The sequence below is a fragment of the Lutra lutra genome, chromosome 12 (genome assembly GCF_902655055.1).
Source record: "Lutra lutra chromosome 12, mLutLut1.2, whole genome shotgun sequence".
Lineage (NCBI taxonomy): Eukaryota > Metazoa > Chordata > Mammalia > Carnivora > Mustelidae > Lutra > Lutra lutra.
Genome location: NC_062289.1, coordinates 58,698,339 through 58,724,481, shown reverse-complemented (window position 1 = coordinate 58,724,481; position 26,143 = coordinate 58,698,339). Strand labels below are relative to the sequence as shown.

Below are 26,143 nucleotides of genomic sequence, written 5' to 3'. Positions count from 1 at the left end.
CCCAATGGTATTGATAAAATTAATAGAGTGGTTCTCTCAACTTCTGAGTGTTCTCACAAAATTTCTATAGCAGTGGTCACAACCTCATTAAAAATATAAGATGTTCTCCTGTGTTTAAGAAAAAGGAAAATCTTAACATTGAAAAGTGTTGCAAAGTATAAGCAAGTTTTGTTTCTTTTTTAAGATTTTATTTATTTATTTGACAGAGAGAGAGATCACAAGTAGGCAGAGAGGCAGGCAGAGAGAGGGGGGAAGCAGGCTCCCCACTGAGCAGAAAGCCTCATATGAGGCTCGATCCCAGGACCATGAGATCATGGCCCGAGCTGAAGGCAGAGGCTTAACCCACTGAGCCACCCCGGCGCTCCAGCAATTTTTGTTTCTGGTCTGTCTTCCTTCATGGAGAGCTCTTCCTATACATCTTGTTTCTAGTAGGAAAATTCACCAGGACTAGGAGTTCACAGACCAAGCATGGAAGCCGGTCAGTTGAACATACGTGAAAGGATGGACAGGCTGAGCTCTTCAGGGAATGGGAGAACACAGCTCTTTCAGGAAGGACCTTGCCAACATCAGCAAAGAGTAAGTTGGCAGACTGATGCCTGATCCTGACACTGGAGCTGTGATGCCGCTGTGGGAGCCGTGGCCCTGACCCGCCCCAGGCTGGGGGAGACCAGCTGCAGATAGCAAGCTCTAAAACAGGCCTTGTGGGCGTCAATCTTCTGGTAAAGATTAATTAGTCCTGAAGCTTCCAAATCAAGGTCAGGTTTCTCTCAGGTTCTACCTATGGATATGATGGGTCTGACTTTCAGGAAGAGCCTATTCTCTACACTTAACATTAGAGTACAGTTAAAAGGTAATTGTTTTGTTGCGTAACTAATACGTAGTTTAATACAAGCAAGAATCATTTGTATGGGGGCGCCTGGGTTAAGCTTCTGCCTTCGGCTCAGGTCATGATCTCAGGATCCTGGGTTGAGCCCTGCATCATCACATCATCAGGTTCTCTGCTCAGCAGGGAGCCTGCTTCCCCCTCTCTCTCCGCCTGCCTCCCTGCTTACTTTTGATCTCTGTCAAATAAATAATAAAATCTTTTTTAAAAATCATTTGTATGTATACATGCAAATATACAGTAACTGTGGCCATTCTGTTCATGGAAGGAATGGTCTGTGATTGCTTTTCCTTCTAGAAAGCTTACCTATAAAAGCCAAGGTCGTTAATGCCTAGAATTACCTGTTACTCAAACAAAAGTTTTCCAAGTGTGAAAACAGTCATAAGAAAACATTAGATACAACTTTCAGGTATCAAACTGTCCTCCAGCTTTCAGATTTTGTACCAGGAGGATGCTCATAGATGCAAATATCAAGCAATGGATATGTTCTATAGATGCATAAACAACCACGCAAGCTAAAAGAGACAAGTGTGTAAGGGCTCGATGAACCCGCATCTCCAAATCATTCAGTAGGCCAGATGTAAACAGCTAACATTTTTTGGCATAAATAATCACCAACATTAGTTGCACTGAAAGGAAAATTAGGGAGAGCCCATAAGTGTATGTATTTGAATCATTGCCTTTATAACTCATATTTTATCTAAATTTGCAGAACAGAAGACATCTCATTCAGCACTTTACCTTCATTACTAACCCAATTCTCTTCCTGCCAGGAACATATGGCCCATTTCATAGACAAGAAAAGCAAACCCAAGCTGGTTAGCACGTCCAAAGCCTCATAACTAATAAGCAGAAGCTAGACTGCAAACCCAGGTGCTCTTCCCAGTAAATACTATAAATTATTTGCAACAACCAGGACAAATGAAACAATAATAACCCTTAAATCACGCTTTTAAGAACCCACCCTAGATGTGACGTAATAAAGCAAATCAACATTTTTAGACCTTGACAACTGTCGATGTGTGAGTATATCCCTTATCTCAACTGGCCCTCAGAAAAACACTGCAATGTGCAGCGAAATTATTAATATCCCCATTTTAAAGATGAGGCAATTAAGATTCTAAGCATTTAAATGGCTTTTCAACACCAATCTGCTGCAGAGATGGGACCAAGGCCAGTGTCTCCACTCTCTTCACAGAGTCTTGAAGAAAAGCAGTTTTCAGGTTCAGCGAAAAGAAATTACAAGAAAAGCAAATTATAAACCATGTCAGCTGGCAGCAGACATGTGAAAAGCAAAAACTGTGATTATTCAGATGAGGGTCATGATGGATGGTGATTTTCAAGCTACCACTACGTTAATTTTCGGACAGCACGCTCTAATTTAGACTGTGTTGTGTTAAAGAAACCCGAAAAATGTCTGCCGTTTAAATGTTTAAGAAAACCAAATCAAGCAGGACATATAATGTGTCTGGCAAATATAATTTAGACATATAGTAAGTAGACGGAGAAAATTGCTGTTGTTTTTTTTTATATGCAGAAACTAAGAAGACTTGTCCTTAATCAACAGTTTTATGTAAAATTAACGCCAGGTCTGTCTGCGTACTTCACTGTTAGATCACTACTTCACTGAAAAGCTAATTTAGTTTTAATTAAATCTATTTTTCAAATTCTGTATATAAAATGAAACCTTGAAGGTGTGTGAGGCTCCCCAGCTACTCCCCTTTGCCTGCAAATAGCAGCTCGAGCCCTATTATACACATCAAATTACAGAAATAATGAGGTACCCTGTGTGCACTGGGGTAAACGAAGATTAAAACGAAGCGTTTCAATGCCAAGCTCTGTGAAAACAGTTTTATCCACAAATAAAAAATAAAAAGGGAATCCACAGTATCTTAATTGAAGGGATGCAAACTCTTGATCATACTGATCATTGACAGAAATCTTAAAATCTCCCTCAAGCAACCTGAAAATCAATAACTAGTTCTACATTAATATTTTAATAACCCTTCTTTAAATAGACCCCAATTTGGACAGGGGAGCAGTCATCTGGCTACTGTTGCAATAATTCCATCTTCTGGGAGTTGCAGACAGAAACGACTGTCTGCTGTAATATACAAATAATCCACCTCATTTCCCTCCGGACAATGAAAACGTTCTCTGCACAATCCTAGCTGTAGCAAAGAAGGCACAGGGGGCCGCTAACCATTGTTTACCAAGTGACAGTTCACCCAGCAGCTGATGGGCTCTGTTTGCCCTGGTCTACGTGATCTCGCCATCTAAGACTACTCCAGCCGCTCTTTTGCGGGCTGAATAAAGAATGGGTGTGGAAAGTGGAATGTCAGGAAAGAATAGGAGTGTTGTCCACTTTAACCCTTCCAAAAGAAAGGCAGAGGAGAGGAGGAGCTCAACACTTCAGCTGCTCAGAACTGTGTATGCTGCTGGCCTCAGGGTCCCCGCTCCAGGCCAGAACTCAAAAGACTACTCAGGTGAGAAACAGAGTGGTCAGGCTAGATCCGTGGTCACACACTGCAACCTATAAAACCCCAAACGGCCCTACCCAATGCTCTCCCTTAGGAAATCCCTCCTCTCAAAGGATGGGATGTTGCCTGCCCAAGTAGCTAGCAGTGATTTTTGTCTGAAACAAAAAGAATTCTTATGAAATCACTGAGAAAGCAGAGGAAAACCACCACCACAACAACAGCAAAAAGCAGCCTTTCCCCACACCAACCCGCGCCCATCTTGCAGGACACTGGGGCTTTGGAGAACATTATTTGGACACAAGCAGAGGGGGCCATGGTGAGCACATCACCAGGAATCTGAAGGGCATTTTCAAAACAGGCCAATAAGCTCAAAGTGATTAAATCCTCCTGAAAAGCCAGTGGAAACGGAGGACATAATTAATATGTTCCCGATGCGCACTAAGGCTGGTCTGATGGGCTCAGAGCACTCGAGCAAAACCCGGTGGTGGCAGGGAGGCTGGCAGGCAGAGAACACGCTGGCAGCATTTCGTCGATGCTCTCATCCCTAAGAAACATACCTGGGTTCGGTTTGAAAGGGAAGCAAAGGCCTTTGGACCACTGAACTCAACCGCTCACCAGAATGCACGAACACTTCCAAATATACTTAAGATCATCGGGGTAAAGGGACAAGACTGCTCTTCTGACTGTGTTTCCACGCAAAAAGCCAGCCACCTGGACTGAATAATTGTGTGTTTTTCACCTAGCCACCCTGGTGCCCTTTGACGAAGGCAGAAGAGGAAGAGAAAGCAGAATCAGGGATGCCCCAGACATCTCCACACAGCTCAACCCAACATAATATACTTGTCTGTTGACATCTAGTTTAAAAAATACAGCAGACCAGCTAAAACTCAAGAGAATTCCACTTCGATTTTTCGATCACTAAGACATCCCCCTGTGGCTTTGCAGGCCTTATGTATCTGCTGGATTACCTTTCGGTCATTCTACCTCAGGAAGTGTGACCGCCTTGCACAGTAATGGTGACAGAAATGACTTGGGAAAGAAGGTGACCTTTAACATGGTCACAGTCCTCCAGAATACACCCAAGTAAAATTCCTGGGCCAAAGCTCTTCTTGTTAGGGAACATTTGGCCAGAGGAATGCTCTGTCTAATCATGAGAGCTCTGTGCAACCTTCCCCAAGAAAGCAGGAGGTCAAGGATGTGCTTCTACTGACCATGAGAAAAAAGTACCAGTGAGCAATGAGACCAATAAAAAGATAAATTTTGATTTAGAATGTACACACTCTACATGCCCTGTGCCAAGGTATGCCGCCCACCTCTGCCCCTCGAGGTCACTTGTGATCACAGCCCCATTTTACACCAGTGGGCATGCCCACTGACCTTAATCTGCCAGGACTGCTGTGTTTTCTCCCCAACTGAATGACTGTAACTTAAGCTCTTGTATCTGTGTGCAGACTTCTGGTTTCCTAGCTTCCTCCTGAGCTCCTCTACCTACTTCTCTCTCCTGCTGTCAAAGGACAGGCTGGGAGACGCGCTCAGGCAGAGAGAATGGTTGGCCGTGACACTTTCTCCACAGGAACCAGCAAGCGAAATTTCCCACAAATTAAACATTGTCAGTGGGATTTATATGACCATCTGTACACAGGCTAGTGGAGAAGTGTTCATTATGGCCCTTTCACCTAAAATGAAAAGAGGCCCCCTAGGAAAGCTAAACATTGGGAACATTTCTAGTGAATAAAACAATAAGAAAGCAAGCGGTATACACTGAGAGAGGCAGCCTTGCTGGGAATAGAAATGCAGCCTGGTGTGGGCAGGGGGTGGGGTGGGGTGGGGTGGGTAGAGAAGTTGCACCCCCTACTTGCTGTATGGCCTTGGGCGAGTCATTTAAGTTTTCCGGGCTTTCAGCATTCTTGTCCATGAAATAGGGGGTTATGATAAAAATGACCACAGCTATACCCTATGTTGTTGTGAGAACTCACTGAAATATCAAATATACCAGATCAGACTCCAGGGTCAGACACCTAGTTCATTCAGAGAATCGACCAGCGTGAAAGGATAAAGCAAATAAACAGTTACCTAGGAATGAACTGTGAAATGACTATTGAGCTGCCTACCTTAAGATCAAAGACGCAATGGGAAACATCCTTTCTTTTATGGAACCCTCAGTTTCCTGTTGCTTAGCAGGTCATAATTTGGATAAACATCATTTAATCAGAAACACTGTGGGTCAGGGATCACGCTCAGAGCTGGCTCTATAGCCCAACGAGATGATCTTTCTGACCCTTCGGGAGTTTACATTTGCTTAAGATCTACAAAAGCGCTGATATCAAGATTTCAAGATACAACATCACCGGCCTTTCTCTTCAGCACCTTTGAAATTCACTCTGTTGTCTATTACATAAGAGCGGGAGACACTAGCAAATGTACTGCTTGAAACATCTTGCTCCGAACTCCCAATCTGTTCTCACCTCTCCTCCTCTGCCTCACTGCTTGCTACCTCTTTGCAGGCAAAACTACCACTGGGCTCAGCTGGGGTGAGCAGCTCCTGTAAGAGGCTGAGGTTTGGAACACTTGGCAGTGAACCTATTCAGATGACAGCTTGAACTGCACACTTCACCTTAAATAAGCCCACGCCCTTGGTCCCACGGGCCAATAACCGGGCCTCATTCGGGTAGGTTCAGCATTTGCTGAAAAAAAGTACAAATCACATAACCCAGATAAAGGAAGGCCATCTACTGGTTTGGGAGGAGATCTATATCAGAATCTTAACGGAAACATGAAAACAGTTATACCACTGTAGCTATTTACTAACTCGAAGACTATAATAAAGCAGTTGCCCCCAATTCCATCCCCCTTATTTTCTCTCAAGTCACTTCAATTGTCTTGACCACCCCCCCCCCCCATACACACACACTAAGCCCTCCATTCTGCAGGGCCAACCTGCCCACCTCCTGGGAGAAAAGGCAGAAGTCAGATTGAGGGCCCCAAAGCTAAGAAGACCAGGAAGAGTCCTCTGCTTGCAGGACCTCACAAGAAATACTCAGAGATTGGGCAACAGAGGTTGCAATTCCCTTGAAAGTGCTGGCGTGCAGGGGGAATTAAGTGGCCTCTCCTGACAAGCAAAACCAGCTTGTGGATGCCTACAAAGGACTGGCGGACCAAGCCCACCAACCCCACGGTCCCCAACCTAGGGCACACTCATGGAACCCCTGAACTTAAGGTTTATCATTGAAAACTGGGAGGTGCCCCCACCCAGAGAAACAGAAGGGGCCTCACTTTGTACCACTGCAGGAAAAGCATCTGATGCATCCACAGCCTGGCCCACAGCAGGCTCCCCAACCTACACACCCCTGCCCAGGCGGGGACCAGAGCTCCCCGGCTGGGGGTAGCCAGATCCCACAGGAGAGAGTGGGCACATTTTGGCCGGGTGGATGGTCAGCAGTGTATCCAAAATGTAATTCTGGCCACCTCTCCCCCAGCACATCTACAGAGCCAAAGGCATCAGCAAGAAGAAGCAAGACCAAAAAACAAGAAAATCCAAGTGGGGTGAGAACCCGCCCAGACCCACAGGTCTTGCTGCTCCTTTCAGAAGTTTTAGCTTAAGTTCCCAAAGCCCAGTGTGTGTGCGGGGACCGGAAAGTGAAGGGCAGCAGAGAGAACGTGCTTGTCAGGACCCGGAATGTCGGGCTCTCGGGCCCCCCTCCCCCCCGCACCCAGACCATTTGAGGTCGCCTCCGGGACACCTGAGGCCGAGCCGGCTGCTCACCTTCAGATAGTCGTTCTCCGAGCGCAGCTCCTCGATCTCCCGCAGCAGCTCCTCCTCCACCGCCGCCGCCGGTACCAGTTGGGTCTGCTCGCCCGGAGCGGGCTCCTTGGGCACCCCGGGGACCGTTCGCTCGAGCTGCGCGCGCCCCCCGGCATCCTCTGCCACACCCATTCCCAAGGACCCCGCCGGGACCCCGCCAGGGCTGCTCCGACCCCCGAGGCAGGCGCCTGCGGCGGGAGGCGCGGCGAGGAGCGCGGGGGGCTCGGGGCTGCTGGGCGGCGCCCCCCGAGCTGCGGGGCTCGTCGTGGGGGCTCCTCGCAGCGGTTCCCGGTCGCTGGAGCCCGTGCCAGACTCGGCGTCGCTGCTGGCGGCGGGGAGCAGGCGTTGCTCGTCGGACAGGGGTTCGGAGGGGCAGTCGGAGAGGTCGGAGCTGCTGTCCGTGTGGCTGATGCGCGAGCCGGGAGCAGGGGAGCCGGCCGAGGAGGTCACAGCGAGGATCACGGCGGGGATTGGAGCGGCGGGGGCCGGGGCCCCGGTGGCACGGGCGGGGGGCACCCCGGAACCGCGTTTGGCTTTGCGGCCCTTGGCAGTGGCGGACAGCGGCTCGGTCCCGGGCGGCGGCGGCGGCCTCCCTGCCCGGGGCAGCAGCTCCGCGGGCGCCGTGCGCGCTGCCCTCCTGAGGCCCGGAGCGGCCTTGGCGCCGCCCGCTGCCCTGGCCCCGGCGCCCGGCGGCGGCTTGTCCTTCGCTCCAGGGGCGCCGCCGCTGCGCCGAGAGAGGCGGCCGGGTGCGGCCAGGGTTCCCGGCGAGGACTGTGCTTTGCCTGCGAGGTTGGGCGAGCGTGGAGCGCCGGGCGCCGGGGCTCGGCCCGAGGAGGGGGCCGCCGGAGCCGGGCCGGACGCCGGGGGCCGACCGTGCAGGTCCTTGAGGAAGGGTCTGGCGGGCGAGGGCGCACGGTGCAGCCGCCTACGCTCGGCCAGCGGGTGGAGGTGGTGGTGGCGGTGGTGCTGGCCGGGCGGCAGCGGCTTCGCGTCCGGGGCGCCACCGCCCGCGAGGCCGTTCAGCGTCTCCATGGCCGGGTCCCGGGCCGCGAGCAGCAGCTCCGGCGGCAGATGCTCCGGGCGGCGGCGGCGGCGTGCAGCCTACCCGCGCGCCCGCTCATCACTGTCCCCCAGCCCCGCCCGGTCTGCGCCCCGCGCTCCCGCGCCGCCGCCGTGCCCCGCCACCCCTGGCCCCTAGGATCCCCGCGGGGCTGGCAGCCGCCGCCGTCCCGCTCTCCCCTCGCTGAGGTCAACGCCGCTCGAGTTCACCCGGCACAGTAGCGCGGCGGCTCCGCGCGGCTCGCATCACCTAGACTCGGCGCTCCGGGTTCTCGGGTCTGCCGCCGCGGCCTCGCACACCCGCACTCGCCCGCTGGCGGCGCGCTCCCCGCTCCCGCGTCCGGCTCCCCGCCCACGGCAGCCCTGCTCCCCGCAGCGCCCGCCCGCTCCGGCGGAGAACTGCACGCGCGCTCCCCCACCTCCCCGCGCCCTGCGCCCCGCCACCGCGTGCGCATGTCCCACGGCCCGCCAGCCGGCGCCAGGGGTGGGGCGGGGCCTGCGCTCCCCAAGCTCGCGCGCCTGCTGCGGCCCCCGCCCTTCTTCGCCTTGGGACCCTCCTCGCTTTTTGTGGCTCTCTGGACAGTGCCTTGAGCTGGGGAGGGGAGGAAGTATGCAGGGGTAAAGTGGGGTGGGAGGGAGGCGGGCCTTGACTCCTTGCGGTATACTGGAGGTCCGGGAGACGTGAGCAGACCCCTCCGTAGCGCGTGCAGTGGGGTGCCCCCTCTCCCCTTGTTGTCAACCAGCGCTCCCCACAAACCCCTCCATCCAAGCCCTGCCTTCTAGGGCCCCTTAGTTCCCTCCCCGCTGTCTTCTCACAGCTGTGCCTGTAGTCCCCACACTTCTTTAAGGATTAGCTGGTACCCGATGCAGCTATCACGTCAAAACGGGCACGGTGCTCCACAGTTGGCACCCCCAGTGGCCTCCCGAGCTCAGAGAAGGAGGAGCTGCTGTAGAAATAGGAGAAGCAGCTCGCCAAGCTTGGGGTCAGAAAGGGAACTCACATTTATAGTGCCGGCTGAGAGCCAGGCACTGTTAGACACTCCATAGGCATTGTTTTATTTAATCCTCATAACAAGCCTGAATTGGAATTACTGTCTTCTTTAAGGATGAGGACACAGGCACAGGGAGGTGAAGTCTGCTTTAGGCAGGCTATGGCCGAGGGGGGTTGGGGGAATGACATCCAGTCTGTAGAATTCTCAGTCCTAGGTGCTGTCCCCTCGGAGAACCATGGCTGTGAGTACTTGTTCTGCCACCTGAGAGTCTAACGTGGGCCAATGACCTTTTCAAGCCTCAGTTCCCCTGCCGGTATAATTAGAAAATACTGCTACGTGACTGTTGGAAGGATTAAATGGGCAGATGTGAGGACCACTGTGCAAACTGTAGAGTACTTTTCAAATATCCCTGGGTGCAGGTTTTGGATGTTGGGTAATACTCAGAGGACTAAGGCCCAGCTTGTCCTCTAGACTTGGCTTTGCCAGAAGGCAAAGGGACAGGCAATAGTTATGAGTTACTGGGGTAAGCATTTGCCCCCCACCTGGGAAGACTGGCATTTTCCTGGGGTGTAGTTGGGTGCCCAGGATTTACAGAGCAGGGGTTGTAGGTGACAGAACCCTGGAGGGTGAGTGCGACCAAATATCCTGTGGCTATTATCCTAAAGGCTGGAGGAGCCTTTGGAGAATGGTGAGTATGGCTGATCTTATTTGCCTAGAAAGATCCCAGTGGCTGCAGCAGTGAGGAGAGGGAGATGCATGAGGGGAAGCAGTCAGTGGTGGCAACAAGCACAGGCCAGGGGTCTATGGTAGTAGGGATTGAGAAAAGGGGACAGACTTGTAAAGCTACAAGGAAAAAGAGACTCCAAGGTCTATGATCTTAACCACAAATTACCCTACTGAGCCACCTCCCTCAAAAAATACAGGATAAAGTGATTTTAAAAATCACTGTAAATCAGGAGAACATACTCCCAGAAGACATCCTGTCTGCTTCTCCTTTGATGCCGGCTTAGATGCTGATACTGAGCCATGGCTGAGCTCTGAGTGCACTGGGACCCCATCCTCTCTGCTGCTGTTCATGTTTTCTGTGAGTCATTTATCTGGCAATTCCTCTGACTGTGGAACAGCACACTCAGAATATAATCTGTACTGAGTCTCCTTTGACGCAATATCTAATAAGACCACAGCCATATTTCATGGAGTATTTGAAGAAAAAGAACACTGGTAGGCAACAACACTGCAGCAGAAGGGAAGGGAGGACGTCAGTGCCCAGCCCGGGCTGGTGGGGGGAGCGGCGGAGAGGTGGGGCCGGGCAGCCAGCTTTCCCCTAGAGGGCGCTCCAACTCTCAGTTGGACACGTGTGATTTTAGAAGATTTTTGTTGGTCCATCAAGTTAGTCGAAAGGTGTTAGGGGGTGCTATTTAAAGAGGGCTTAAGGAGTGTTTTTCCCGGAAAACAACAAAACCCCATGTGGGTGTGCCTGCCTGGGTCTGTCTGCTCTCAGACCCAGTCCTTGGGCTTCCCTGATGGCTCCTACAGAGGGGGAGCAACTGATGAGGGTTGGTTTTGTAGGTTCCTGGCTTTGTTTATTGGGTTGGGCTGGTAGAAATTGTAAAAAAGTGTAAAAGCAAAGGAGCGTAAAAGCAAAGGAGAAACCAGAGTTTTACCTTCTCTGCCTCAAGTGGCTTCTTCCAAGTGGCCCGGTCTCCTTTGTGGACTGGCTTCTTGGGGTTCCAGCTTTTGCTGGAACTGAAGCCCCTAGTAACTTCACCTCCTCCTGTTGCCTCTCCGTGAAGGGTCCTAGCACCTTCTTATGGTTGCACATCTCTGGGTTACCTCACCGTCCCCTGTTTGGTGCTTGATTCTTCCCTCACTTGGCAATCAATTCCCTGCCTTGTAAATCCTACCTTATAAGCACTGGCACTACATACCAAATTTCCGATTTTCTTTCTTTTGCAGAGGCCTAAGTCCAGGCCTAGACAGCTGCGTGCACTAACTTTGGTATAATAGGTAATTTGGTATGACTGTATCCATGAATTCCTTGTCAAACAGCACGCGGTAGGATGACAAGAGCTGAGGCTTCCACACCCGGTAATCGGGTCCAGATCCTGCCTAAAGCACTAGCATGCTCTGTGCCCTTGGGTAAGGTATAATTATCACTATCGTCATCGCTATCATCTATTTTATACCAGTGGAATAATCAATACTCTTTGAAAGGTGAGCGCACCCAACTTGGAGTGAAAGTTAAAAAACCTAGTCTGTGTCTATACAGCTCTATGAAGAGAAACGGATTTTTTTTTTACCTTGTTTGATATATAGTGGAAAAAATATGACATGGAACTACACTTCCCTCACTGCTCTGTACACACAGGCAGAATTATATATAGGATTTCTGCACCCTCGAACCCTTGTCCAAACCTACAGACGTTCTTTTCCAGTTTTTTCTGCTTATATTAACACAAAAGTGCATTTAGAATATGAAATCATGCCTCGATTAAATAATAAGAAGTAATCCTCTTTGAAAAGAGTGGGAAGAAGAGATTTTTAACAGAGTGGGGCTGTGTGTGTGTGTGTGTGTGTGTGTGTGCACGCGCGCACACGCGCACATGCACAGATGTGTGTGTGTATGTGTCTGTTTCAGGAAAATTGGGGTTAAAAAAGGAAACCTGAAGTCAGTGGGCACCCCCTTAGGTTGAAGCAGATATATCCAACCCTAGGAGGTGTGTGGGGGTGACTTCCAGCTTCTCCCGCAAGGTTACTGCCCAAATGTCCTGTGGGAGCTGAAGCAGGCCAGTCCTACAAGGACCCACAGACCCCTTCTCAGGGTCAGATCAGCAGCTCTGCATAGTGGTGACGGTGTGATGACTCAAGGAGCTCTTGTGGCTGGAGCACATTCATAGCATCTGTGAGCTAGTAAAAATGCAGATTCTATGGGGCCACATGCTCCAGAGATCTGGTTTCAAAGGTGTGAAGTGAAGCCCTGGAATCGGTATTTTTAATACATATATTCGATGCAGGTAACCATCTGACCACATGCTGAGAAACCCTGTGCTGGTATTTCTAACAGGGCACCAGGTGTCACACACTCTTCCTTTGCATTTCTTCCTGTTTTGTTTCCTTTTTTTTTTTAATTTAAGATTTTATTTATTTATTTGACAGAGACACAGCGAGAGAGGGAACACAAGCAGAGGGAGTGGGAGAGGAAGAAACAGGCTTCCCGCTGAGCAGGGAACCTGATGCGGGGAGGGGGAGGGGCTCAAACCCCGGACCCTGGAACCATGATCCAAGCAGAAGGCAGACCCATAACAACTGAGCCACCCAGGCGCCCCTCCTACTGTTTCTTTTTGAAATTCCTTCCAATGCTGTATGTAAAATTCTGGATGATAGACGTGTAGAGACGGAGACAGAGATGTACTCTAAGTCCGAGCTGGAGACAGCATCCTACCAAAGGGCTCTCTCGGGGCCAGGCTTGTGGGGAAAGGAGAATCTCCCTCTCATCTGAGAGCTAAAGGAAGATATACGTGAGGGTAGAAAGGAGGCCCTTTTGCTCTTGACCGGTCATTCTCAAATGAGAGTGGAAGCACCTTTAGGAGCATTTTGGAAGTTTGCTGGCATGACGGTTGGGTTGTGGGGGCACTTGTGGAATTTAAGAGAGGGTGTCTGGAATGCTAGTGTTGCAATATGCCTGAGAAGAGCTGTTCCATATGCTGTCCAACTTCCAAATGCCCTTCTGAAACATTCCCGTGGGTTAAAGACCAAACCAAACCAAACACTGTCACTATCTGAGCCTAGAATGTAACTATCGGTCCGTTTGGGCAGCTATAGCAGAATACCGCAGTTTGGGGGCTTATAAACAATAGAAATTTGTTTCTCACAATTCTGGAGGCTGGAAGTCTGAGCTCAGGGTACCCATATGGTCACACTCAGGTGAGAGCTCTCTCCTTGACTGCAGACTGCCATCTTCTCGTGTCCTCACATGCGGATATGTGTCTGGTGTTCTCATATGGCAGACCCCTCTGGGGTCTCCTTTATAATGGCACTAATTCCACTCATGAAGCCGCCACCATGCTGAGCTAATCACTTTCCAAATGCCCCACCTCCTGAGACCATCACCTTGGGCATTAGGATGGCACATGAATTTGAGGGTGAGAGAGACATGAACATTGGTTGATAGCACTGTTTTACACATAAACACAATACTTTTATGTATAAAGTAGAGTTTTTAGGGTTGTTTTCATAGATACTAGATTTTTTTTTTTTTTGAATGAGAGAGAGAGAGAGCAGAGGTGGGGAGGGGCAGCAGGAGAGGGAGAGAGAATCTCAAGCAGACTCCACACCCAGTGTGGAGCCTGACACAGGGCTTTCTCCCAGAACCCCGAGATCATGACCTGAGCTGAAATCGAGAGTTGGATGCTTAACAGACAGAGCCACCCAGGCGCCCCATACTGGATTTTTTTTTTTTTAAGGAATGCAGCTGCAGTAGAAATCAAGACTGATTTAATTTTTTTTGGAGATTTACAATGACTTCTTCACCTTCCGTCATTTTGTCATCGATGGCAACACCCCTCAAAGTATCTGAATCATCATGATAACACACCTCTATCTGTCTGCATTTTAGCAATTGCCTCTATGTATAGAATCTGACTACTTATCATACATACATATATATATATATATACCAAGCTTTATATGTGGAAATACATACTACTTTGTTATAAATTACTTTTTTATTATTTCTTTTATGTTATCATTAGAACACTATATTAATTTTATAAGATATGTATGATACATAATGAGTGATACACACATAATGATTCTCATTGCAGAACGTAGGGACCTTTTTTAAGAAAAGGGAGGTGCTGTGCTCTGACATGGGTGAGATCCAATGCTCCTATGGGGAAACAGCTAAGGCGTGTTGGAGGATGCCCCCTAGTGGTAGGTGTTGTGATGGCACACCCCTTCCCCAGCACGCAGGAAAATGAGTCTCCGAGTGTTGGTGATTCCAAGAGACTTCCTTTCATTAAAAGGGTCAGTATTCCCTTATAAAAGCTTTTGATATGTTTGCAAAATTCATGGTTAGAAATTTGGGCTCCCTTCTTCTGAGAACACAACTGCTAAAATTTTTTAAATTATTTTTTAAAACTTATTTTGGGATTCTAAGCTTGACGCACAGAGAAAATACATTGTTAAATAGGGAAAACTAATCAAATTAGTTTTGAAAGAAAGGCAGGGACCCTTCCTGATAAGCAGCATGTATACTCTGAAAAACTCAGGGAAATTAATGTGCTGTGTTACCACCCCTTCAATTTAGAACATTACAGATTTCACTAGGCAGCTTCTGAAATGTACAGCACATGTGTGTTTGCTTTTATTGTAACTAGTATTTCTATCTCTACCTATACAGTTACTACCTTTCAAAACAGAAATGAGGATGTGAAAAAGAAGATGCCATTAGCCACTTCATCTCACTGGTCTGCTTTCCCAACTTCAGAGCTCCTCTTTCCATATAAAATAAGAGCAGGTTTACAAGGAAAGCAAAAATGGAACAGTGGATTTATAGAAGCTTCCACAGCACATAGTACTTAAGAAATAAGCTTCCTGATTAATTCAGGAAATATGACGCTACAAAAGAGCATGCCTATAAATACATTTTGATTACTATTTCTGTGTAAAATTACTGTCACACAAACTTCACCAGTGAAGTAATAGAACAACGTGGATTCTGCGTCTCACCAAGATGATTTGTTCATTTACCTTGGAGAAAATAGCTCAGTGTTCCTGGACCTTTGAGGCCTCATGTATAAAATTAGGGAGTTGAACTTAAGTGAGCTTTAATGTATGTCCCAGCTTATGAATCTGGGGGCTGAGGGGAATTTGCACGTGCTATTTTAATTGTCGGTGTGGGATTATCTGTAGCAAATTGTAGGCCACCTCTCTTCATTCTCAGACAAAATGTACCAGGCAATATAAACCAATTTTAAGAGAATAGTATAATTAAGAAGGTTAATATGATGGAATAAATATGACAAATGTTAGTTATACATATTCCTGATTATCCTATTAGGGCAGACTATTGAGAGTTAATCTTTTTTTTTTTTTTTTAAGATTTTATTTATTTTATTTTAGAGAGTGTGGGTGGAGATGGGGGGGGAGGAACAGAGGGAGCGAATCCCAAGCAGACTCCAGGCTGATGTGGGGCATGACTCAGGGCTCCATCTCATGACCCTGAGATCATGACATGTGCTGAAACCAAGAGTCAAATGCTCAACCAACTGGGCCACCCAGGCGCCTTGAGAGTTAATTATATTTTTTCAGTGGCCCTCAATATTATTACTTAGAATTTCACATTTCACATTTGTCTCTTTGAATACTCCCCACAGGATCTGAGAAACTGAAAGCAAAAGAGGCCTTGGAGAGCATTCCCATTCTGTTCCTTTGTCAGCCCCTAGTTAGGAACCCCCAGCACAGGGACCCACTGGTTGTTATTCTGAAGCAGTCCTCTTGTCTATGATTAGGGTTACCATGATCAGACCATAGAATATTTGAGAACGGAGGAGAGGTGGCTACCTGAGCTGCACCCAGCAACGTGCTCCTTCCTGCTCCCCGACATCGGCCTCGGCCCTCTCACCAGCTGTAGAAAATGGTGAAAGAAACCACTTACTATGATATTTTGGGGGTCAAACCCAATGCCACCCTAGAAGAATTGAAAAAGGCCTCCAGGAAACTGACCTTGAAGTACCACCCTGATAAGAATCCAAACGTAGGAGAGAAGTTTAAACAGATTTCTCAAGCTTACCAAGTACTCTCTGATGCAAAGAAAAGTATGACAAAGGAGACGAAGAGTCAATTAAAGAAGGTGGAGCCAGTGGTGGTTTTGGCTCCACCATGGACATCTTTGATATGTTTTTTGGAGGAGGAGGAAGAATGCAGAGAGAAAGGAAAGGTAAAAATGTTGTCCATCAGCTCTCAGTAACCTTAGGAGATTTATACAACGGTGAAAGAAGAAAACTAGCTCTGCAAAAGAATGAGATTTGTGATAAATGTGAAGGCCGGGGTGGTAAGAAAGGAGCAGTTGAATATTGTCCCAATTGCCCAGGCACTGGAATGCAAATAAGAATTCATCAGATAGGACCTGGAATGGTTCAGCAAATCAATCTGTGTGCATGGAGTGCCAGCGCCATGGGGAACGGATCAGTCCTAAAGATAGATGTAAAAGCTGCAATGGAAGGAAGATAGTTCGAGAGAAGAAGATTCTAGAAGTTCATATTGACAAAGGCATGAAAGATGGCCAGAAGATAACATTCCATGGTGAAGGAGACCAAGAACCAGGACTGGAACCAGGAGATATTATCATTGTTTTAGATCAGAAGGACCATGCTGTTTTTACTCGGCGAGGAGAAGACCTTTTCTTGTGTATGGACATACAGCTGGTCGAAGCACTGTGCGGTTTTCAAAAGCCAATATCTACTCTTGACAACCGAACCATTGTCATCACCTCTCAGGTCAAATTGTCAAGCATGGAGATATCAAGTATGTGCTAAATGAAGGCACGCCAATTTATCATAGACCATATAAGAAGGGTGGCTTCATCGTCGAATGTAAGGTAAACTTTCCTGAGAATGGCTTTCTCTCTCCTGATAAACTCTCTTTGCTGGAAAAACTGCCTGAGAGGAAGGAAGTAGAAGAGACTGATGAAACAGACCAGGTAGAACTGGTGGACTTTGACCCAAATCGGGAAAGACGGCGCCATTACAATGCAGAAGCATGTGAGGATGATGAACATCATCCCAGGGGTGGTGTTCAGTGTCAGACCTCTTACTGGGGCTAGTGAATAACACTGCTGGCACTTTATGTGCAGTAGTGAATGAGTGCAGGACTATAATCATAGCTCACTACTTGCTATTGTTTTTGTTTTAATATTAAACCACAGTAGTGTTTTAAAAGTTAAATGAGGAATAAACTCAAATATAAAAACTCAAAAAAAAAAAGAGAATATTTGAGAATGAAGGGACACTATTAATAATGACATGATGTCCAGGCATGAGCTGGACCTGAACAGGCAGCTCAGGCTATAAGGTCACCCAATGACGCATGCACATTCCTCAAGGCAAGAATGTTCTCCAAATTGGATCAGACAGACTCCTGTTTACGTCCAGCTTCACTAAGAAGACACGAATTTTTCATTTTGTTTAACTTTTTTTTACATATAATTGGATAAAAGACTGTTCGAGAGGGCGCCTGGGTGACTCAGTAGATTAGGTATCTGCCTTGGGCTCAGGTCATGGTCCTGGGGTCCTGGGATCAGCATAAGGCAAAGCATCAAGCTGAAACAGAATAGAGCAACCATTCTCTGTTTTACAAATATATGAATCGGCGAAGCACAGTCTTTGTGCTTTAATGGGTCGTGTTTGCCCTTGAAGAAGACTGTGTAAATATTGAAAAATCATTATATATTTAACAACTGCAAGTCTCTGAGCAGTTAAACCTTCTTAGTAACTGTCCAGATCAAAGCTACTTTGGAGATGATGTGAAATAGACAGTCTTTTAGCTCCACGAATTGCTTTTGTCCTACAGTGACATGAGGATCTTATTTTTTGCACCAACATAACGCCATTTTATCACCTCGGATACAACATTTGGTGATTTCATGAACTGCCCGTTCCTCTCTGCCATGCAACCTAATTTGCTTGCTTATTTCTGTTTTCTCTGTAGGGTGCTTCTCAAATATCATCAAGGAGTTTAGAAACTTATCAAGTAATGAAAAACGAAATAATCATGGAGGCATAGAAAGAGGAGATAAAGAAAATAAAAAGTCATTGTTTGGTCAGTATTAACACACTATTTAAAGGATTTAATTGTTTTCATCCCTTAAAAGATAAGTGAAATAGAGTGGAACGGGCTGTCTTTAAAAGTACCATCACAAGCTCTCGGGAAAAGCGTCGCTTAGGCTGAAGGCGATGTTTCAAAAAATGCTACAGAGAAGATTGTTATCTGGGCCAGGGGTTCTCTTTCCACTCTGTAGATGTATTCTTGGCTGTCTTCCAAAGAGGATAACCTTCTCAAGTACAGAGCCACAGGGCAGTATAGAAATCAGCACGCAGTAGGTAGGTGGTAGATCTCTGCCTATTTTCTAACTACTGTAACTCACCACTGGAGCAAGTAGGGGTCAAGATGGAAGACAGCCAGGAACTTTCAGACCTGGAAGAGAGCTGCCGCCATTACTGTGGCTATCCTTCTGGTCTTTATTCTCAAAGATGAAAAGAATCGTATCTTTGTCATTATCTGGCACCTTGAATATTCCACATACTGAGAACATTCTACATGCATCAGGATTTTATGTAATCATCAAAGTTGCCTTTCTCCTCCTTTCCATGCTCCCACTCTTGAAAGTCTTTACAAATGTATCATCAAGGTCAAGGGACTGGTTACTTAAAACTTAGAAGAATTGCCAGTCTGTTCAAATCCCTCTTCTGGGATGATGCCTTTCTATCTCTTCACTCAGCAAGATTCTAGAGTCTTAGAAAATGTTCTATCAAGGAGAACATTCTGGATTTCATTTTTTGCTTTAGTCACTGAAAATTATGGAGGCCAAAGCATTCTTTTCTACTATTTCTACACATACTTCCAGGGCGAGAAGATGGACAAGAAGTATTGTCATCCTACAGATTTTCAAAGAGAAACTCATTTTAATCTCAGATAATGAAGTGTGGCAAAATCAAGATCACAAAAACTAGCAAAGAATTTGTCCTAGATGCCTGGAACTTGTCAAAGTGAATTACAGAGCAGATTCACACCCTTTAAAGAATTTGTAAATTCAGGCACTGCTGGGAACAGGTGAGTGTTCTGCTGAGAAGCCTGGATCTAAGACTCAGTAAGCAAGGGCTCCGGCAGCATAGAGAGGCTTTCCTTTTGAATCAGGAGCAGCCCAGACCGGGACTCGCCTGGTATAGGGTTCAAAGAAGCACGAATGACCTAGGACCTCTATCCTATTATTTTCTCTTCTTGTCACTTCCTGGTGTTGGCACTCCCACTGAAAGCGATGACGGATGACATCAAAGGAAAAGAGAAGATTGGCAACCCCTAGTTCCTTCCTTGCTCCTCCTAAGCCAAAGGCTGCAAGTGTGGGGAAAGATGTGCAAATATCAAGGAGCAACAAAATAAAAACAGCTGAGTGAGTTTGGGGCCACGAACGTCATGCAAGGGCAGTGAGAGGCAGCGGTGAGTGCTTGCCCCATTACTTCTATGAGAAAGCACAGGCCAGCGACTGTGAGCTGGGGCTCTGGCGCCAGACCCAACATTGCCAACTTGTATCCTCGGAGGGGTGACCTACTCTCCATGCGTCAGTTCTCTTAAAAAATGGTGATGATAATGGTGCCTTACTCACAGGGCTGTTGTGAGGATTACATTTTTAAAAAGACTTATTTATTTACTTATTTTTGAGAGTGAGAGAGAGAGAGAGAGGTTACACTAGGGTTTGGGGCAGAGGGAGGGGTTGAGAAAGTCTCATGCAACCTCTCCACTGAGCACAGAGCCCCACATGGGGCTCGATCTCATAATCCTGAGATCAGGACCCTGGCGGGAACCAAGAGTCAGATGTTTTACCCACTGCAACACCAAGGCGACCCCAAGATGACATTTTAATATGCAGATATTGAGAACCCTATTGCTGGGCATCCAGCAAGACCTAAATAAAGATCCCAGCTATTACTAGTGGAGATGAAGGTATGAAACAATGTATCATTGATTCATGACACGAGCAACTCTAAGTCTGTGCACCAACCAAACTTCCGATGGTAATTTAGCTTTCCAACGTAAATCCACTTCCAGGGAAAGAATGTGCTCGGTAGTACATTTGTTTCTTTCTTTCTTTTTAAAAAATATTTTATTTATTTATTTGACAGACAGAGATCACAAGTAGCAGAGAGACAGGCAGAGAGAGAGGAGGGAAGCAGGCTCCCCGCTGAGCAGAGAGCCCGATGCAGGGCTCGATCCCAGGACCCTGAGATCATGACCTGAGCCGAAGGCAGAGGCTTTAATCCACTGAGTCACCCAGGCACCCCAGTAGTCCATTTCTTACTGGAAAATTATGAATAGGTATTCTGATTTGCAAATTTTTTTAAAAAAGGAAGAAAACATGCAAAGAGAAGTAATTAAGTCTGGTCAGGCTTTATGGTGGAGGTAACAAATGAGGCTTATCAAAGGGAATAAGGAGACCTAGATATGCTGTTTTCTTCCTTCTTTTTTTTTTTCAAAGATTTTATTTATTTTTAAGAAGTAATTCAGCAAACCCCACAACACCATTGAGTGCCAGAGCCAAGCTTTGCCCTCAGTAGTTCTCACCCACTGCCGTACCCAGCACTACCTCCCAGCATATGCTCCTGCCTTCCCCACAGGTGGGGCTACCCCGGGGTGGCAGGCATCCAGCAGAGCGTCTGGGGACCTTGCCTAGGGGTGACAGGGAGGTGACTTCGCCAGATGCACAGAGGACAGATGTGTGAGAGAGGCAACAGGAAGGAGAGAACTAACCATCATCAGGCAGAAATGATAACCGTGGATGTCTTGCTTCTTCATGGGAAATTTAATGCCTGATGTCTGCTCTCTGGGTTCAGAAAGCCAGGAGTATTTCTAGAATTTCCATTCATCAGTGAGATGATGGTGGAAGGAGAGTTTTATATTTAGCAGGAATCAGAGATCCTTGGGAGTGCATGGAGTCCATACAGGAAAAATGAGTTCTACTCAAACTCTATATAAGTTAAAATTTGAAAAGGTGGGGAAGCAGTTTTTTAATTAAAAATGTGAATAGGGGGATGCCTGGGTGGCTCAGTTGGTTAAGCAGCTGCCTTCGGCTCAGGTCATGATCCCAGCGTCCTGGGATCGAGTCCCACATCGGGCTCCTTGCTTGGCAGGAAGCCTGCTTCTCCCTCTGCCTCTGCCTGCCATTCTGTCTGCCTGTGCTCGCTCTCTCTCCCTCTCTCTCTCTGACAAATAAATAAAATCTTTAAAAAAAAATGTGAATAGGGCCACTGAGTGAGGAGCGGCAGGATCCCTGATCCCTGCATGGTGACCTAGGGAAAGGCTGACCTTGAGCCCCTGAAACAACCAGCTGTCTTTAGGTCCCTTCAGAAGTTTACGTATGGCCCTAGGAGAGTGTCATTTGAGAGGAGCCAAGGAAGAAGCAATTAGATTCTTTGAGACTTGGGAAAACAGGCACGAGGGAAATGACTTGAGATTTTCCTGTGTCCATTTGACAACACTGCTGTGTTTGGATCTGTTTCCCTTTGTGCTCCATGGTGAAATTCGCAATGGACAAGGGCCAGCCCACCAAGATTGCCCTTGGGTGGCACTTACCTGATATCAGATGAAGAAGCATGACTTTGATCAGTACCTTCAAAAACTGTAAGCATCTCCATCTCAGACATTTATTCAAGTGCAGAGATAATGTGGTCAGATCCAATGCTGATTTAACAAAATGCCTTAGGAAAGCCCTTAATGACAGCAGTAGCCTTTGTAGATGTGAAAATCCTGTGGGCGCCTAGGTGGTTCCATTGGTTGAGCATCTGACTATTTCAACTCAGGTCATGATCTTGGGTCCTGGGGTCAAGCTCCTGGCTCAGAAGGAGTCTCTCTCCCTCTCCCTCTGCCCTTCCACCCACACTTTCTCTCTCAATAAATAAATAAATATTTTAAAAAAAAAGAAAAGAAAATCATGTCATCGGTGTGCATGGTGTAACTGATGATTTCACATTTGTGTGTGGAATTGTCTTAGCATCTCTTGCCACAGATTTGGATGTTTTCAGTTCCTTGTCCCCAACGGCAGTGTTTCCACATTGAGAACTAAGGAGAGAGTTGTCACAATCCCATCCCTCTGTTTGTCTGCTTTGGAGGACATTGAGGTTTTCCTGCAACTATGTGCTGTTCGAGGGTTGATCGAAGGAGGCTGAAGGATGGCCAGGAGTCTACCTGGAAGGCACTTTTAGAGGACAAGGCTGATGCTTGAGGGAAGAGAAGATGCTTCTCTGTACCACTTTCCTGATACTTTAAGTTGGTTCTGGGCTCCAGAAGTTTCATCTTTCTCCTCTCTCTGCTTGCCCAATGACTTCTAAGCCAATCAATTCAGAGAGTATGTTTTCCTTGAGCATTGTCTTTATGCAACACACAGCCATCACCCATCTCCTTCACGGCGCCCCTATCTCAGTCCCTGACCTCTATCCTGCACACTGTCCAAGCTCTCGGAAGTTCTCTGGGTGATGACTGATTCCCATGTCCTGTCATTGCAAGGTTGGCTTGCTTTAGGGCACAGCACAGGAGCGGAATGCCTAAGCTGGACTTAGGCATACGAATTGCAACACTTCTGTATTTATGCTGCACAAACAACCAGGACCAGATTGTGTACACATTTCAGGGTAAGTCTGAGAGATGCCCTGTCAATCACTAAGAAATTTCTTAAATAAAGGAGAAATGAATTCATTCATTCATCTACCCACCCATTACTTCTACTGTGCAAAAATATAAGTACGCCTCTCCAAATACATAAACATGAATGTTTCCTTTTCTAATTTTTGAAAAGTAAGGACAGAGAGGGTGCTGGATGGCTCAGTCAGTGAAGCATCTACCTTCAGGTCGGGTCATGATCCCGGGGTCCTGAGATGGAGACCCTGCCTGGAGCTCCCTGCTCAGTAGGGAGCCTGCTTCTCCCACTCCCCTTGCCCCTCCCCCCTGCTCATCCTCTCTCTCTCTGCCAAATAAATACATAAATCTTTTAAAAAATTAAAATAAAAAAATAAAAGTAAAGACAGAGAATATACTGCATCATTTGCTGCTAGATACACTACTAATCTCAAATGAGGGGGAAAATGGAAAGGAAAATTTTATACATTTTTTTCTCCTGATTCACAATGTTAATAAAATCTTTGGTCCTATTTACACAGCTTTAAATGGAATGAAATATAAAAATCTTCGTAATAGTGAATTTGGTTGGGTACTAAACAGAAGACTAATTTATTTTCTTTTATTATTATTATTTTTTAAATAGGCTCAAGGCCCAGCGCAGGGCTTGAACTCACCCTCCTGAAATCAAGAGTTGCATGCTTTACTGACTGAGGCAGCCAGGTGCCCCGAAGGCTAATTTAAATTACAGAAAATTTATAGGTTTTTTTTTTTTTTCTGATTTAAGAAACCAGACTTTAATAATGTATAATAGTAATGGGAACTAGGTGGGCTCAGTCGGTTAAGCAGTGAAGCATCTGCCTTCGGCTTCAGGTCATGATCCCAGGGTCCTGGGATCGAGCCCCCTCTCCTTCTGCTGCTCTCCCTGTTTGTGCCCTCTCTCTGGCTCTCTCTCTCAAATAAACAAATAAAAATCTTAAAAAAATAATAATAATGGGAACTAGGCAGCCCATGGTCATTGTTGCTTTAACACCCAGTTTGCTCTGCCCCTGGCAAGCAAAGAATGACGTGCCAATGTCCTTCTTGAGGACCAGACTGACCTCAAAATCTCAAAAGACCACAGGGGATCTTGTTAGCTGAGTGAATCTGAGCAAACTGTGCCTTAATTTCTCTCCATGTAGCTTCCTTTGTCCACCAATAGCAAGACAATAATAGTGATAAAATCCTCCCCCAAGAACTGTGAGGATTCAATAGATACTGTATGTCAAAACCTTTTCTACATTCAAAACACACAGACAAGTTCCAATTCATGAGCTATGTGACCTTCTGGCAAGTCACTTAACCTCACCAGTTTCAATTCTCTCTGATTCTAAATTCTCTTTCCAAACAGCCTCCTCGGATTATAGAGAATTGTAATTAGCATATCAAGCACCAGCCTAATTTGTGCCAGCTCCTGCTATCACTGCAATTACACTGTTTATATGTAAATGGCACCCCAAGTCCCTGAATGGTGCCAGGGGACTCAGCTAAGAAAACAGTGTCTAATCTTATTGACACTCCTCCTTTCCTTAGCAAACCCTTGTTCTGGAGAACACAAAGGTACACTTCTGAGCAGCCCCTAAGGCACTGATAAGGTGGAGGAAAAAAAATGCAGTTTGAATTCTCAAGATTTTTCTTTGGTTGAGTGATGGGAACAGAAATGACCCTACACACACCTTCCTTTAAGAGTACTTTGGGGGGGGTGCCTGGGTGGCTCAGTGGGTTAAGCCTCTGCCTTCAGCTCAGGTCATGATCCCAGGGTCCTGGGATCGAGCCCCGCATCGGGCTCTCTGCTCCACGGAGAGCCTGCTTCCTCCTCTCTCTCTGTCCACCTCTCTGCCTACTTGTGATCTGTCAAATAAATAAATAAAATCTTAAAAAAAAAAAAAAAGAGTGCTTTGGAAGCTAATTCTATTTGGATGGACTGTTGCAATTAGCTATGATAGCCAGTTGAAGCATTTTTAAACTGAAAGGAAATGTTCATGGACCTGAACTCACCATCAGGATGAATGTTTATGTCTGGAGGAGGGGTGGGGGGGTGGGCACAAGAATGCATCCAACAGAAATCTGTATAGTCAGGAAGGTTTGACTGAATGAGTCTTAGGATCTGCTGGTTGGTTCCGTTTCCCACCCAAACATCTGAGTCAGCCCTAGTTAAGTTTCATTCATTTAGCACAAGAATTTTACCAAACACAGAGAACACAAAAATGACTATTCATTGCTTTGGCCCTCCAAGAGTCTTGTTCAGGAGCCAATTTATAAGCAAGGATGATGTATGATGATCTATTAGGGGAGATGGGTGCCGCTATGGGGCACAAAAGAAAGAATAAACAGTTTGCCCTGGATGCAGGTAGGAAAGGGCTGGTGAGGAATAGTCTGGTAAGGAGGTGACCATTTTTGTCTTTTCCAAATGTGTGTTCCCCCAATTATTAAGGTTCCCTGCTCCTCATTTTATTTTTTTTTAAGATTTTATTTATTTATTTGACAAGCAGAGATCACAAGTAGGCGGAGAGGCAGGCAGAGAGAGAGGGGGAAGCAGCCCCCCCGCTGAGCAGAGAGCCTGATTCAGAGCTCGATCCCAGGATCCTGGGATCATGACCTGAGCCGAAGGCAGAGGCTTTAACCCTCTGAGCCACCCAGGAGCCCCCCTGCTCTTCATTTTAAGGAAAGATAGTAGCTCTCGCCATCTGTCAAGTTTAAGCTCTCCTGTTTGGGAACATGACATTATCTCCAAGCTAAATGTGTCAGAGGGAGATCTTTGTGGCTAATAACTGCAGGCAAATCAGAGGTTTGCTGACTTGTTTGGGCACGTTCCGCGTAAGGGGAACTTGGCAGGGCCGACTCATCAACCTTCTCCTCAGCGGGGGAAGCGAGGGCTCACCAACAGCTTGGGCTTCCCATGGGCCAACTGAAGAGGAACTGAGTATGTTCCCTAAACACAGCCCCACAGTTTACAGAGTAAACAGTATGTGGGCTTTTCACCAGGTCACTTTCTAAGCCCCCATCTTTAGGATAGTTGATTCTTTGGAATGAGGCCACTTGGCACCAAGAAGAATGTGGAAAGGTGGTTTGTGGTTAGGTTCTTTCCACTCCCACATAACCCAGCCCGAAGGTGGTTCTTAAAGGTGTCCAACAGCCCCATTAGAAGCTTCAGAGCCCCCAGGGCAGTGGTTCTTAAATTTCCCATGTAATAGCACTGCCTGGACCCCGCCCCCAGAGTTTCCCATTTAGTAGGTCTGAGAATTTGCATGTCTAGCAAGTTCCCTAGTGAGACCACATTTTGACCATGGCTGCCTCAGAGCGTGACTGATGGCTCTTGCTAAAGCAAACTTTTCAGACAATTTAAGTATGAGACTTAGTGCAATCTTGCATAGTTGATTAGACCAGATATAATAAGAAAAGGATGTTTGATGAAAGATCACCTCTATCTCACTTGACTGAGTGGGTGGGTGACAGGTTTCCCAGACCAGTCTTCATGAAAGTTTATCATACGGGGCATCTGGTT

At 46.8% G+C, this 26,143-nt stretch overlaps 1 protein-coding gene and 1 pseudogene across 9 annotated transcripts in view; one reads left to right on the top strand and one right to left on the bottom strand.

Moving 5' to 3' along the window:
* MTCL1 (microtubule crosslinking factor 1) overlaps positions 1-8,655 on the bottom strand; it is a 124,917-nt gene extending 116,262 nt beyond the window's left edge. For 7 of the 9 annotated variants that reach the window (XM_047697221.1, XM_047697224.1, XM_047697226.1 and 4 more), the window contains exon 1: positions 7,127-8,653. In XM_047697221.1, the coding sequence (XP_047553177.1) occupies positions 7,127-8,197 (1,071 nt within the window). In that variant the 5' untranslated portion in view covers positions 8,198-8,653. Of the gene's footprint in view, positions 1-7,126 lie in introns of all 9 variants that reach the window. The other 2 variants (XM_047697227.1, XM_047697228.1) reach the window with 2 other exon arrangements.
* Positions 8,656-15,853: 7,198 nt separating this feature from the next.
* Positions 15,854-17,081, top strand: LOC125082207 (dnaJ homolog subfamily A member 1-like; annotated as a pseudogene).
* Positions 17,082-26,143: the final 9,062 nt, after the last annotated feature.